Consider the following 15551-nt stretch of genomic DNA (forward strand, 5'->3'; position numbering starts at 1 on the left):
ATTACGCCCTCTGCTGTACGAAAGCCGTGTACCAAACAAAGTATGTAAATCGCCTTCAACTTGTCGCCTCAGCTTGGAAGCAACATCGACGATTTGGGAAGAGGTTACACGATTATTCGAACCTGTGAAAACGAGCCGCGAAGACTTCTCTTTCAAAATCGTCCATTTTTGCTTACAAGCTAGAGTACTTTCTAATTAGTACGTTGTACTATTTCTTTTATTCGTGCGGACTAACGAATTCTATCGAGACTCGCATAAGATACGAACTTTTATAGCGCAATGCTTTATTCGTTAACAGGAAAAGCATTACTTTCAATATTGAAGCAACCACTAAAATGACGGTTCCAGATCCTTTATTTTGCAATTGTTATACAAATTACCGTGCCGATGATCATCAATATACAGGGTTTCCCAAAAATGTCTCGCAATCCGAAAGCGGCGAGTTCCTCAGGTCATTCGAAGCAACTTCTTCCTTTACAAAAATTTTCTCCGAGGTACCGTTAACGACTTATTAACGACAAAACAGTGACCAATGAGAGGCGAGTTCGGCTGGCGCGAAGCGACCGAGCCTATGAGCGGAACCGGGCTTCGTGCGCTGGTTGGCTGGACCGCCTCGCGTCGGCCGTACTCGATTCTTATTGGTCACTGGTTTTTCGTTAATAACTCGTTAACGGTGTCTCGGAGAACATTTTTGCAAAAGAAGAAGTTGCTTCAAATGATCCGAGGAACCCGCCATTTCCGGATTGCGAGACATTTTTGGGGTACCCTGTATCTATTCGTCCAAACAAACTACAAAATAAAAATGCTACAATAATCTAATAAATGCTTATTCATAATCCAACATTCGTATATCCAAAGGAAGCTTAACAACATTCCAGAAGAAGTGATTTGGTTTAACACGATAGTAGCTCAAACATACTAACTGTTCTACGTTTCATCGAAGCAACGGAAATTCAATTTGCTTCTATTATTGTGAAAGTTGTTTCGTGAAAATCGAGTTTTTTAATATGACAACCAGGTTTTAGGATTTTTAATAGTCAATGTGTCGATTTCGTCTGGACTGAAGCCCTTCACGAGCATCTTCGGCAGGACGTTGTTCGGAATATGGGAAAATCCATGGCCGCCGAACTTCGCCTAGTTTTGGGGAACAAAAAGAATTCGTTATTTTAATTATTCTCCTTGGTAGGGAAGCTTTAAAACGAGACGAAGACTATACGTACAGGATGACCCAAAAATGTCTCGCAATCCGAAAGTGGCGGGTTCCTCGGGTCATTCGAAGCAACATTTTCCTTTACAAAAATGTTCTCCGAGGCACCGTTAACGAGTTATTAACGAAAAACAGTGACCAATGAGTGGCGAGCTCGGCTGGCGCGAAGCGACCGAGCCAATGAGCGGAACCGGGCTTTGTGCGCTGGTTGACTGGGCTGCCTCGCGTCGGCCGTACTCGATTCTTATTGGTCACCGGTTTTTCGTTAATAACTCGTTAACGGTGCCTCGGAGAACATTTTTGTAAAGGAAGAAGTTGCTTCGAATGATCCGAGGAACCCGCCATTTCCGGATTACGAGACATTTTTGGGACACCCTGTATAGGCGAAGATCTTTTCGCGAAGGTACTCTGTTTGCTCACCAATCTGTGCTTGGTGTGAATGTCGTGGCTCAAAAGCACGCGATTCAGTTTCTGATCGTCCCGCAGTAGTTTAACGCGATCGATTCGTTGCGCATCAGATAACATGTCCACTGTTGGGTTCAGCTGATAGAAAGAACACTCCAATCCAAACAGATCGAATTGACAGTAACATTTCGTCTCGTCGGCGAACTCCATAAGCTTATCTTCGGGCAGCGTTCCTGTTGGGGAATACAATTCGAACGTTCGTTAATTATTTATCCAGATGCGCGCATCGAATAAATCGCGCGCGCGTAATAACATTAAAGCAAACGATTGCTTCGGAATAATGAAAAATACGATTGATTTGAATGTACGCTCATAATAACGATACTCGTGCAATTACATTTCTATTCGCAACTATTATCTCCATCCGAAACGTTGACCGTCTTGCAAAAACACACAACGACTAATTTCTCTAACTGTACATAATGCTTCAAACTAAAAGATAACGCATACTTAAATCACGCACTGATAAGAATTGGAGAACAGAAATAGATATCCTACACGCTCCGGTCTTACTTAGTTACGAAGCTCCCGATAACAAGTAACATAAATGCATACGATAGACCGTGCTCTTCCACTGAAATATACAGCACTGAATTAGGCGGTGCCCTAAATGAGCCGATAATAATCACTGTGCTTATAGCAAATGATCTTCTCTCGTTTTGGCCAGTTTATAGTTTTGACATCATATATTAATAATAATAATATAACATAATATTAATAATTAATAATCAATTAATAATAATATAGCATAATATTAATAATTAATAATAAATTAATAATAATATAGCATAATATTAATAATTAATAATAAATTAATAATAATATAGCATAATATTAATAATTAATAATAAATTAGTAATAATTAATATAGCATAATATTAATAATTAACAATAAATTAGTAATAATTAATATAGCATAATATTAATAATTAATAATAAATTAGTAATAATTAATATAGCATAATATTAATAATTAATAATAAATTAATAATAATTAATATAGCATAATATTAATAATTAATAATAATTAATATAACATAATATTAATAATTAATAATAATTAATATATTAATAGACTTTATATAATATAATATAGGCTGCGGAAGTAAGTGGAGTGCGGATTTTTTGCACGAACGACAAAAGTAATTAAGTAAGATTTAAGTCAGCGGTCTAATGATCTAATAATAATTATTAAAACGTACGGTCCAAGTGAGATAGAATGGCTTTCGCACTGTCGCCCCCAGCTTCCTGGTACAGTCTCATTATTTCGAAAGGTGCATCCGAGTCTCGTCCAGGATGGAAACTCACAGGGCACTTTAATTGCGCCTGGACTTCTCCGGTCGATTGTATCGCTCGTTTCTCGAAGTCTGTTCGAAGCAAACAATCGAATCCATGCCTTGGCTCATTGAATTACGTTATCGGATAGTAAAGAACATACTAAGTGCACAAAAATGAACAGTTTGGGGAGAGGAGAAAAATCAGACTAAATGTCTTACCGTTACTTTTATAAACTAATGTGGAACAACTGTTTCTCGTGCTCCGTAAATCTAGCGGTAATAAATAACTTTGCGGCTCTTTTTTATCGTTGTTGAGAAAACAATAAATTTGTTAAATTTATTGTCAAACAATATTGTCGACAATCGACAATTGTAAAAACGAGAGACGCTAGGCTCGAACAATCGTATCTCCTCTTCCCAAATTCTCCATTTCCGTGGACGTCGTTAACCCTTTGCACTCGAGTGGTGACTCTGAGGCACCGCTAAAATTTGTTATATCACGTTCTAAGATCATTTTCGCATTAACAAAGTTTAGATTTGAAAAAATTGTTAAAAGTGTAAGTTAAAGTCGCAAGACTCAATTTCGCACGCATAAAATGCACTTTATGTCATACATTGGGTTGGCAACCAAGTAATTGCCGATTTGTTCAATGAAATAAAAATTTTTTTTTACTCGGAACGAAGTTTAATCTGTAATGTATTTTCCATTTTGTTCGATGACCTTTTGCCATCTCTCCGACAACTTGAAAATTCCACGCTCGTAGAAAGTCGGATCCTTTCCGGCCAAAAACTGAGTTAAGTGAGATTTTACAGCGTCATCGTCGTTAAAAGTTTTACCACGAAGGGAGTTGTCCAGGGATCGAAATAAGTGGTAATCCGATGGCGCGAGATCAGGGCTATATGGTGGGTGTAACATCAATTCCCAACCAATATCCATCAATTTTTGCCGAGTGGACAAAGACGTGCGCGGCCTAGCATTGTCCTGCTGGAAAATGACACCTTCACGATTGACCAATTCTGCTCGCTTTTCCTTGACCGCTGCATTCAATTTGTCCAGTTGCTAACATTCACGGATAATAAAAAGTAACATAATAATAATAAGAATAATAATTTTATAATATAACATTTACGGATATCATAAAAATGGGAGTGAGAGACATCTATAACTGAAATCGGCAATTACTTAGTTGCCAAGCCAATAAAATGAAAATACTATAAGTCAGAAAAATTATTTTAGATTCACAGTTAAAATAGCTTCGAGTGCAAAAGGTTAAAGGGAGAATTTGCTGTAATGATCTGAAATTAGCTTGCGCGTGCCTTCGATTGGCCAGGTGCTTCCGACCTCTCCGATGAATCCTGTTTTCACATCGGGACTGTCCAAGCAACCGGTGGTCATCTCTTTCAACATCACGTTATACATCTCCTCTTTGGTCAGAGCGAGATCGCTCGCGCCTTGGGTGGCGGCAACATAGTAACCTTAATTAACAGTGAAACGCAATGGATCGTTCATGATCATCGAAGCGAAACGGCCACGCGAATACAGCGAATATTTTTCATATTTTTTTTTTTCATTTATATAAAACGACCGGCACCTGTCCCAGCAACAACATGTACTCCGGTTCCTTCGCTCACTTTCTTCATGAAGGAAATGTCGCGCTTCAAGCCGTAATTGCTGTTCTCCACGATAGTGCCACCGCCAAACTCATGATAAAGTTGCACGTCCGCCATTACGGCGTTCATCGTGGCCGCATCGTTGAAGTTTATGTTGTACCTGCTGCTGTAACTGCAAATAAAAATATCATTATATATTATTATATATATCACTATATATTATTATGTATTATATTATTATATATTGTATTATTATATGTATATTATATATTATTACATATTATATTATTATACATATATATATGTATATTCTTAGTCTATGTAATAATGCTAGTTTTAACTGTGTTAATATTTAATTAATATATGATAATAACATATAATAATATATAGTGATAATATAATATAATATAATATAATATATATATATGTGTATATATATATATATATACATACACATATATACACATATATATATATTATATTATATTATATTATATTATATTATCACTATATATTATTATATGTTATTATCATATATTAATTAAATATTAACACAGTTAAAACTAGCATTATTACATAGACTAAGAATTTCGTATAACTTTATCACCATCCCAGCGCAAATTCTTTTAGCGAGATTGTCCAATGATTTTTTTTAATTGAACATATAAACCCGCACAATCGTCGCGTCGTAATTGTACGGTAACGCTGAATAATCTCGAACGAGATTGAAATAGCTTGAAACACAATACCACACATAATCCTTTTATCAGAAAATCCGTAAAAGCTGCTTGTATTTATCATTTTTTAAGTATCATTTTAATATCGCATACTCGTAGAGTGTTTGTATATTTAATTCAAGGGGTTCGCTCAGGGATGACGATAGGAAGGGCGTGAAATTGATATTGCACTCACGGATACTGTCTCAATACGCCAAGGTTCTCAATCTCGATTTTATCGTCGAGGAAGCGCCTCAATTGACGCGGAGGTGGAACGTAGAATGCGTCGAAGGTCATGGCCAGGTGCTCGTGGGTGAGAATCCTGCCAAGCACGTTCGCATTTTTTCCTCCGAGCACTGGGCATACAAATTGCGTTTCATAAATTAATGGGAATAGCCAATTATGTCTGAACTGCGGAGATTCGCGGCGATGCGCGAACCAATGTGACGCGTATTAACATAATTGAATAACACTTGGGTGTACAGTAAATTCACCTCAATTGTTCTTCAGCTTGTAGACAAAAATAACTATAAAAAAACAATATCTTTAATTATTTAAAGATTAACTGTAAAATATAAGTATAGAATATACTTAACTACCTCCTCCCCCAAGGAGAGGGGCGAAGTATAAATATATATCAACTATATAATATGACTATAAAGATTGACTATGAAAACGATACCTTTAATTATTTAAAGATTAACTGTAAAATATAAGTATAAAATACTTATACTACCCCCTACGCCAAGGAGAGGGGCGAAGTATAAATATATATTAACTATATAATATGACTACAAAGATTGACTATGAAAACGGTATCTTTAATTATTTAAAGATTAACTGTAAAATATAAGTATAAAATATTTATACTACCCCCTCCCCCAAGGAGAGGGGCGAAGTATAAATATATATCAACTATATAATATGACTATAAAGATTGACTATAAAAAAGGTATCTTTAATTATTTAAAGATTAACTGTAAAATATAAGTATAAAATAATTATACTACCCCCTCCCCCAAGGAGAGAGGTGAAGTATAAATATATATCAACTATATAATATGACTATAAAGATTGACTATAAAAAAGGTATCTTTAATTATTTAAAGATTAACTGTAAAATATAAGTATAAAATACTTATACTACCCCCTACGCCAAGGAGAGGGGCGAAGTATAAATATATATTAACTATATAATATGACTTTGAAGATTAACTATGAAAACGGTATCGTTAATTATTTAAAGATTAACTGTAAAATATAAGTATAAAATACTTATACTAACCCCTCCCCCAAGGAGAGGGGCGAAGTATAAATATATATGAATTATATGATATGACTTTAAAGATTAACTATGAAAACGGTATCGTTAATTATTTAAAGATTAACTATAAAATATAAGTATAAAATATTTATACTACTCTCCCCTAGAGGAATGGGGGGTGGAGGGAGAAGTATATATATATATATATATATATACTTCTCCTAATATAGCTATATTACATAGCTATAAAGATTAACTATAAAAACGGTACTTCCCGTCGAAAGTAAAAAATCCTCGGTGCAACCGCGGTGCAATTCGAGCGATTTAAAAATCAGCCAACACTGCTCTCCGGTAAATTCGAATTCGATTAACATTGGCAAACGAAATGTTTCTAAAAAAAAAAACATAGAATCGAAGTTCGCGACATCCTCACCAGTTTGCACGCAGCCGTTCTCGTTCGCCATGTTACGCTCCGGTGGATGAGGATCCCAACGATCTGGATCACTGATGAAACGCTTTCGCGATCTTCCACGGTCCGGTGTGCGACACAAGTTTGAATAGCGCAACAACCATCAACGATTAAAAAAAAAAAAGAAATCGTTCTATCTCGATTGTAACGTTTATAGCTTTTACCGACAGAGATCACACGCAGGGATTTCACAGCCTCGAACTGATCTCGTCGCCGATTGATGCATCGGACGAACGATTAGACGTACGTTCGCATATCTTATACCGTTTTGGTCGAGCGTTCGAGATACAATGTTCCTCCTAATCACCGTCGCGAGATAAATTCTCGTATCATCCGCCGAGACCGTAATTAATGCGGAGACTTATCGTTCGGACTTCTTCGAGCCGCGCTGTGAATCTTAATATGTGTTCGCGTAATAAAGACATTCTTTTCCGTTCGTTATTATCCAAAAATCGCATTACAGATATATTATAATAATGATAGCAATAAATAATATATATATAATAATATAATAATAATAATAATAATAATAATAAATATATATTATAATACTAATAATAAGTAATATATATTATAATAATAATGATAAATAATATATATTGTAATAATATATTATTATAATATACCTATAATTATAATAACATATATATACATATTAATATATATATATATATATATATATATATATATATATATATATATATATATATTATTATAGGTCACGGCAGCGGCGGGGGTAAGGGGCAAATGTCATTCTCAGTCGAGAAAATAAAACTGTTCGGAATAGGCGATCATCGCGTCGAGAACAATAAAAGTCTCTAAAATTATCATACAAAGTGCAGGCCTTTATTTTTGCACGTACATCAGTTCGTAACGAGTAACACGACAACGTTCCATAAACTTGCTTTAACCTGTTCTTCGTTTAAGTTAATTCGTTATTACATGAACCAGAGAGACGGAGACGAGGAACCACATCTCATTTCTTCCACGGTTGGTTTCTCGTTCCCGTTAAATTTGCTTTCGTGAAACATTATAATAAACACTTCCAGTTTTTTTTTTCGAGCCCGTAGCGCGGTGTTCGCTTCGCGTTTTCTTAACAACTAAAAAGCGTATGGAACTCTCTCTCTCTCTCTCCCTCTCTCTCTCTTTCTCTCCCCTATGCGACACTTTTGTTAAACGAAAAGAGAAAATAAAAGAAAAGAAGAAGAATCAGCGAATAAATAAATAATACAAAGAGAATATATCAAGGAAGAAGAACCACGAACGGTGGAAAAAATCAAATGAAGCGAAAGCGTACCCCAATGAATTTATTATCGAGTTTCATGCATCCTTCGGTACGACGACGTGTTACACAGAAGAAAGTACAGAACAAAAAAAAAAGAAGCGGATAATAAAATTAAATCCTAACTCTCTCCCAGTCGGCCGATCAACAGTCTCCCCGGACGACGTAGAAGAAGAACAATGCTGAATTTGAAAATTCATGCAATTTCCCTAGCTCACCGAATCGATCGAAGTTCATAAAAATTATTATAATCCTATCGTCTTTGGACACAACTTTAAATAATATAGACTCTTTTATAAAAAGAGAAACATAATAACTAAGTGTTCTTCGTGCTACCGGCTGATACAAAAAAATAACGGTACCAACACGCGTACATCTTTTGTTTTTTTGTCTTTTCAACCATCATCCATCCCTTCGTAGGAATCTATACAAATAATAATAATAATAATAATAATAATAATAATAATAATAATAATAATAATAATAAATCGTCTCTCGCATGAAACAAGCATCAGAAAATTAGGATACGCTTTGTGATGGGGGGGGGGGCAAGGAACAGAACAAATAAAGAGGGACGAGATGCCGTATCACATATATACATACGCGTATATATGTATATTGTATACACATACAATGCACGTCCTTCGCCGACAATTCGTCTCTATGCGTATCAAACACGTCCGGTCTCTCTCATTTCCATTGAATATTCACACAAATACAAAAATCTTTGCTACCATTTTTTTTTATCATCGAGCAATCAAGATTGATCATGCAACATACACGTAAAAATCATATTATCGTCGTCGAATAGGACGACGCACGATCGAACAATCGTGCCGTTCATCGTACAGAATCATTTGTATAGGCACAGAACGGCAAGAGATCGTTCGCTCGTCTACGCGTTTCGGTGGGGGAACGTAAAAGTACACACCCATTGATCCGTGCATCGTTCTGCGTACAATTGAAATAAATCCGCTCGCAAAGTCTAGAACATAAATTTAATACCGGACCGAGGAACGGTTGTCCCGGACGATAAAGACATTCTTAAAAAGAGATGCCGTGTCGCGATCGTCGATCCGTGACAATAGTTTTAAATACACACGTTGTTTTTTTTTGTTTTTTTTTGTTTTCGTAGTTTCAACACAATCGAGATCGCCGTTATGACAGCAGGAAGCAGTTGGATGTTTAAGGCACGCTAGAACGAAACTGTTTTGCTTGGTCATTTCGTAATCATAGAATGCATTTTATTTCGAACAACACGGATGGACCTCCATCGATAAATATATGCTATAGACTTTCGAGGTATCCGGTAAACGAACATTCGCGCATAGTACGAGGTTGTTTCGACGCGTCCCTATCGGGATGATCATCGGACGGTCTTGGTCTCTCTTGGAGGTTCCACTTCCGATGAACATGCCCCGCGACGAGAATTGCACGATCGTCCAGTATATAGCCACGAAGGTAGCCGTAATAAAAAAACAAAAAGATAGGGCAGAAACTAAAATGAAGAAATATTCCTGTGTGTCAGTAAATGAACAACGGTAATTATATGGATAAATAGTACTGACAGAGCACTAATGATAATAATAATAATTAATAATAATAATAATAATATTGATAATACAGTAATTAATAATTTACATATACACTTCCACGTACTTATTTACTCAATTAATTATATTCCCTATCTACATACGGCATGCTCACGCGTACACTCGCCTGTCCTTCAAACGCAATACAGTCTGTACTCAGCCGTAAATTCTTAAACGAAAACTGATTAAACGATCCAACATACTCTATGTATCTATAAAAAAATAAGATGAGTAATCGTAAAAAATATACAGAGCAAAACGCGTAATATACAAATCGATAATATAGAGATATTGCAGAATTTCTTTCTCTCTCGCTGCTTCCTTTCTCTGCTCCTCGGTTCTTTCTCTCTCTTCTCTCTCTCTCTCTCTCTCTCTCTCTCTCTCTCTCTCTCTCTCTCTCTCTCTCCGTCTTTCACACATTTGCGCACATACTCTTTATCCAGAGTTTATCGATTATTTGAAACATTTCTCCGTCTTGATTTGAAGCAGATACGAAAAAAGAAAATTACAAATGTCACAATCCAGAACATGGAAAGACAGTGTGTGTCTGCGTTCTTTGCTTTTTAATTTATCAAATGGGGACGCGGTACTACGGGACTAAGAAAAAAATATTATAAATATTGAAAGTTTGACAACGAAGCACTGCTCAGGTGAAATCAATGGAGTGCGCGCGAAGGAAGTATGAGCTATGTCTCTGTTTCCGAGAAGTTGAATTGATCAGGCCCGATCAATAGAAAAGATAAATAATGACATGCGCGACAACGCTTCATTCTGTGGTAATCTTGCACGCGACAGGATATCTTCATAAACTATCGTCGCTGTCATCGGCGTGGGCTTCGACCGGAACGTTCCCTGCCAATCCCGTGGTACTTCCTTCTCTGTTATTTTCAATCTCCTGCTCCATGGAGTTATTCTGCGCTTGCTGTTCGTCTAGGCATAGATAATTATATGATACAAAATCGTACAAACACCGCTCGTAACATTTAACCCTTAGCGAACGACGACTCTTTCGGCCGAGTCAGGTAGCAGGACGAAGATAATGAAATCTAACATAAACACCGATTGTCGCCTCTCACTCGCCATTCGTCCTGCCGCGCGAAACGCCGTGGCGACCGAGAGTCGCCTCTCTCTCTCTCTCTCTCGTCCGCTAAGGGTTAAAACTAATTAGATTCATGAGACACACGTAATATGTCTATACTAAAAATCCATTTACAACTGTACTTTACTGATTACACGGAGAAATTGTACAAGTAGAAGTTGAATGGAAAGACTTCTTAAAATTTTAATTAAAATTATTTTCTAAGTTTGATCAGTTCATTTAATGTTCATTTAAATTAGATTAATTCATTTTTAAGTTTATAAGTTCATTGTTTTCTTCAATATACAAAGAATTGGTAAAAATAATGTTAAATATAAGATATAATTCGCGCGTGTGTAGTACAAAAGATATCACGTTATCTTTGTTATGAATCAGTTAAAAAGAAAAGTGTTGAATGATACATAAAGCTATCTCGCAAATTACGTAATCAACTTTTTTTATACGAATACCAACAGTTGAGAAAATTAAATTTGAAATTTTGTCGAGTACGCGTACATGGGAAACCAGATATGTCATAATGAAATTATCATATCTCGGTAGTGGATGTAGACATCTACATAATGTACCTTGACAATGTTAAAACGAGCGACCCCTTCTCCGTATTAAATTAATTACCTGACTGTGTTGCCGTAGGTTCTTCATCTCCTTGACCTGGATTCCGTATAGCTTCTTTGATTTGACTGTTGATACCCTTTGGATCTAGATCCGATGCCCAACTAAAGTACATTAACGCAAGATGCGTATTACCCAACTTTGTATACACCTAAAAAAAGCGATAAATTTAAGTAAACGAAAAACGAAGACACTAATACTGATCTGGATAAATGATGACAATAATTCATACTTTTCCTATCGAATAATAGACTAGGGATTCTTTGGGTACAATATTTTTCAACTCCTCAAATTCACTAAGTGCTTCCGCGTGTCGGCCAATTGAGAAATTAATGCTCGCACGATGAAACTTGCATAAAGTATTGTCGGGATCGTTCGCGATCGCAGTATTCAAAGTCTTTAAAGCTTGATCAGTTTTCTTCATTGAATGCTGCACAACACCGATGTGGCACATTATTGCAGAGTTCTGCGGATTAATTTGTAAAGCACGTTTAAAATGCAGTTCGGCCAGACTGTACTGCTCTTGTTTAGAGAATATTGTTCCTAACCCGAACCTGTGAAATAATATGTTTATTATGAATGCTAAAAGTTACTTTAATTTACAAATTCATTCCAGAATTTTAGGTACACGATGTGCAGACGTCATAGAAATTTTACAGAAGCGTACGCATGAATTTTAATTAAAACATACCATGCGTTATAATGCCGAGAGTCAAGTCTGATGGCGCTACGAAATGCAGTAATAGCCTTTTCCAATTCTTCTGTCATTACATATTCGTGACCAAGAAGTGTATAGGCATAAGGAAAATTCGGATCAACCTGAAAACATTGCGAACAATTATAATTTTCTTATAAACTTCAAAATATTCAAATGTTCTTGCTAACACACCTGAATAGCTCTTTGAAAGAACTTGATTGCCGTTTCATGTTCCGTCTGTGCAGAAAATAAATTTCCGGTAGCACACCATGCGGCCGGGCAATTACGATCTTCGGAGACGAGTTCTTGTGCAAGAGTCGAGAGCTGCACTTCAGCGTGTAAATGCCACAAAACTGTACTATAAATTTCCATAAGTTCAGTCCTTTGGGGTTCTAATTGTCTCACATCTGCGAAATAACTGCATAACAAAATATAAGTCGGTTGGTTAGTTTACGTCGAACCTAGATACATAAACAGAACGTTTTAAATTTTTACCTAGCCGCCTTTTTATAATCGATCATCTCAAAGTGTGCACGAGCTATCATCGATAGTACCCATCCTGTGTTATAATGTTGTGCTGGAAGAATACTTAATATTTCGATAGCTTGAGCACACTTATATTGACTTAAGCATTGATATGCCATTCCTAATTCGCGGAGCAATGACATTAAACCCTCTAAAAACACATAAACCACGTAGTTAGACTCGAAGTAAACAAAATCTCATTTCTCCAAATAATATTACAAAAACAGTAGCGTACCAGCACATTGTTTCTGCAGTGTTACAGGACAGAAATTAGTATTACTTTGATTGTTCAATGCATTCACGTTAGCTACTGCCTTTTCTGATGTAATAGTTTCAGATTTCTCCTTCTCATTTCGGTTTCTTTCGTTTAGTTCATTAAAATTTGCTTTATTTAAATTACTTTTAGAAATCCTCGCTTTCGTTTTCCGAGACGGCGATTTAGGTGTAGCAAATTTGTTTCTATTAGGAGATTTATTGTTTTCCTAAGAAAATATTAATATACGTTGATCAAAAATGGTTATGAATTATTCATAGAATTCGACCATTAGGAGTAATTGGAAATTTAAACAAATTTCAACTGACCTTGACTGAATAGCTGTGATTAAACAGCCTTGATGAACGCCTAACATTGGTACCTTGTAACGTTGGTGGTGGCGGTGTTGGTGTAGCAGGCGTTACTGTAACAATATTTGCGCTATTACTTGTATTTCCTGATTGTGAAAATACTGGTTTTCCTTGTTGTAGAGGCGTTTCTTTCCTCGATATCAGCTGCTGTAAATCACAATATTACATTTCACATCTCACAATATGGTGAAATATATCTATATTGTATGTTTAAAGGTTCGGTAATTATTATTTAAGTCTTACCCCCATATGAGCTCTTAAACTACTGACACGTTTTACTAAACTCTTCTGGTCATTAGCTTCTGTGAGCGTGGTATGTGATGGCAAAACTGTTGGTTCGGGTGTATTGCTTTCCAATGGTAAGATACCAAAAGTCGGAGTAAGAGGGCTCATAGTATTATTGAACATGCTACGGTACCGTGGAAGTTTAGCCCTTGGTGATATCGAAGAGCAATTACTGTAATGCGTAAGTTGATTTTGCGGGCTCTCGTCTACGGACGAGTATAATCGTACAGCAGGTCCTATACCGTTCATAATAGTCGCCGCTGTTGTCATTTGTGCGGGTGTACTGCAGAACATAAATAATGCAACAATGCGATGTAAATATAGGTATATCTACTTAATTTACATATACATACACAGTGATGCCATTTGTAGTAGGTGTACCACTTGAAATGTTAGCAGGTACAATGAGATCTGACTCTGTGGCATATGTAGGAGCAGATATACCACCATGGCACATTGCAAAATTATCTAATTTGTCTAGTTGGAAAACTTTAGCGGGCTCTACAACTTCCCCAACATTACACAATTCTTCGAACGAATGCCATAGGAATGGATTCAGCTTTAAAGCTAATTTATGTGCATCATTTCCTTTTGCAGTACGCATCATTTTATAATAAATCTTAGCTATGATCTGAAGCGAGAAACATGCATGTTCACCGAACTGTGTTATGATTTCTTCTAAATTTTTTAACTGTTTATAGTATCCTCCTATTATTGCTGCCTCTGCTTCTGCATATCTAAACATTAAAATATTAAAAATGACACGTTAATAATGAATCTAGAAAAACGTAGAAGTATGCAATTGTGTACTCACTTTTCTAGATCATAACAACACTTGGCCAGAAGAAATCTGCATTGCGCAGAGCTTGGAGCTTTTTTAGAAAGTAATGCATACGCTTGTCTAACTTGTCCCGAACGGTAATAACACGTTGCCAAAAGAAATAATGTTTCTTCTGTGTCAACTAAAAAATATTTTAAGCAGTATTATAATCACAACACACTAAAATTAATTATTCATGAATTCATAATTAAACCAAAAAAAGTAAGACTTACCTTCTGCGCACAACCTTTCTGCTAAAAATATTGCATCTGGATAAGCATAATGATTTAAACAATGCCATATGGCTGCCTGTAATTATATAAATCGTAAACACTGTCAGAGTGCATAGTGATAAAAACATTTGCTTTTATACCCACATAAATAAATACATACTATCTATATAATTGTTCCCTAATAGATTAATACAATTAAGTTCATAAAAATTAGTAAAATTAGGTATACAGTACGGGAAAGAAATCGTAAACACCATAAACATTTGGACTTATTTATAGTCGTATCCCCTCCCACTTACGTCCATTTCGCAAAAGCAAACAACCCTGAAGAAGTACACCCTCACGGAAAAATACATTTAATGAGCTATTAGATAAAATTATGATAACACGGTGAAAGTTATATTATTGAGAAAGGCGTGGAGCTTCGCACGATGTCACGCATAACACGAAAACAATTTCCAGTTCAGGGAGAAACATACGCGCAAACTGTTTCAATTTCTGATGTCAGTATCAATAAGTGTGGATGCGCCCCGATAGAAAATCGCACGTCACTGGAAGTTTCCGGTTAAAATCGAATGATTTTACCTGCACTGGCTCCTGTACGATCATCGTTCACACGGTAGGCTTGGTCATATAAGAATAATCTCGAACGTTTCAAGGAAATTTAACGAAGAAAATCCAAAGTCGAGTGACTGCTGTGTATAAAAATTTCTTAGGAGTCCATCTTTGCTCCGATTCTTTTGAAGTGAACAACGAACTTCAGAACGAAGGTG

The 15551-nt window shown here is 36.0% G+C and overlaps 2 protein-coding genes across 3 annotated transcripts; both read right to left on the bottom strand.

The window, feature by feature from the left end:
• Positions 1-336: 336 nt before the first annotated feature.
• LOC117223522 (phosphotriesterase-related protein) lies at positions 337-7302 on the bottom strand. Its single transcript, XM_033475833.2, has 7 exons — positions 6974-7302; positions 5473-5632; positions 4542-4732; positions 4267-4425; positions 2875-3039; positions 1628-1845; positions 337-1134 (listed from the first exon to the last, which is right to left on the bottom strand). Exons 1-7 carry the CDS (start codon positions 7002-7004, stop codon positions 1003-1005), a joined length of 1056 nt encoding a protein of 351 aa, XP_033331724.2. The 5' UTR covers positions 7005-7302; the 3' UTR covers positions 337-1002.
• A 531-nt stretch (positions 7303-7833) lies between these two features.
• On the bottom strand, positions 7834-15527 carry Cdc27 (cell division cycle protein 27). Of its 2 annotated transcripts, none has more exons than XM_033475701.2 (13): positions 15364-15527; positions 14779-14854; positions 14540-14687; positions 14079-14462; positions 13684-14008; positions 13399-13584; positions 13052-13298; positions 12787-12967; positions 12484-12709; positions 12286-12413; positions 11827-12148; positions 11598-11745; positions 7834-10813 (listed from the first exon to the last, which is right to left on the bottom strand). In XM_033475701.2, the coding sequence occupies exons 1-13, from the start codon at positions 15385-15387 to the stop codon at positions 10686-10688; spliced, it is 2523 nt and encodes an 840-aa protein (XP_033331592.1). In that variant the 5' UTR covers positions 15388-15527; the 3' UTR covers positions 7834-10685. The 2 variants fall into 2 exon arrangements, with proteins under 2 accessions (XP_033331592.1, XP_033331591.1); XM_033475700.2 differs by having other exon boundaries at positions 13399-13587.
• Between the last annotated feature and the right edge of the window lie 24 nt (positions 15528-15551).

This window comes from Megalopta genalis, chromosome 2, assembly GCF_051020955.1.
Source record: "Megalopta genalis isolate 19385.01 chromosome 2, iyMegGena1_principal, whole genome shotgun sequence".
Lineage (NCBI taxonomy): Eukaryota > Metazoa > Arthropoda > Insecta > Hymenoptera > Halictidae > Megalopta > Megalopta genalis.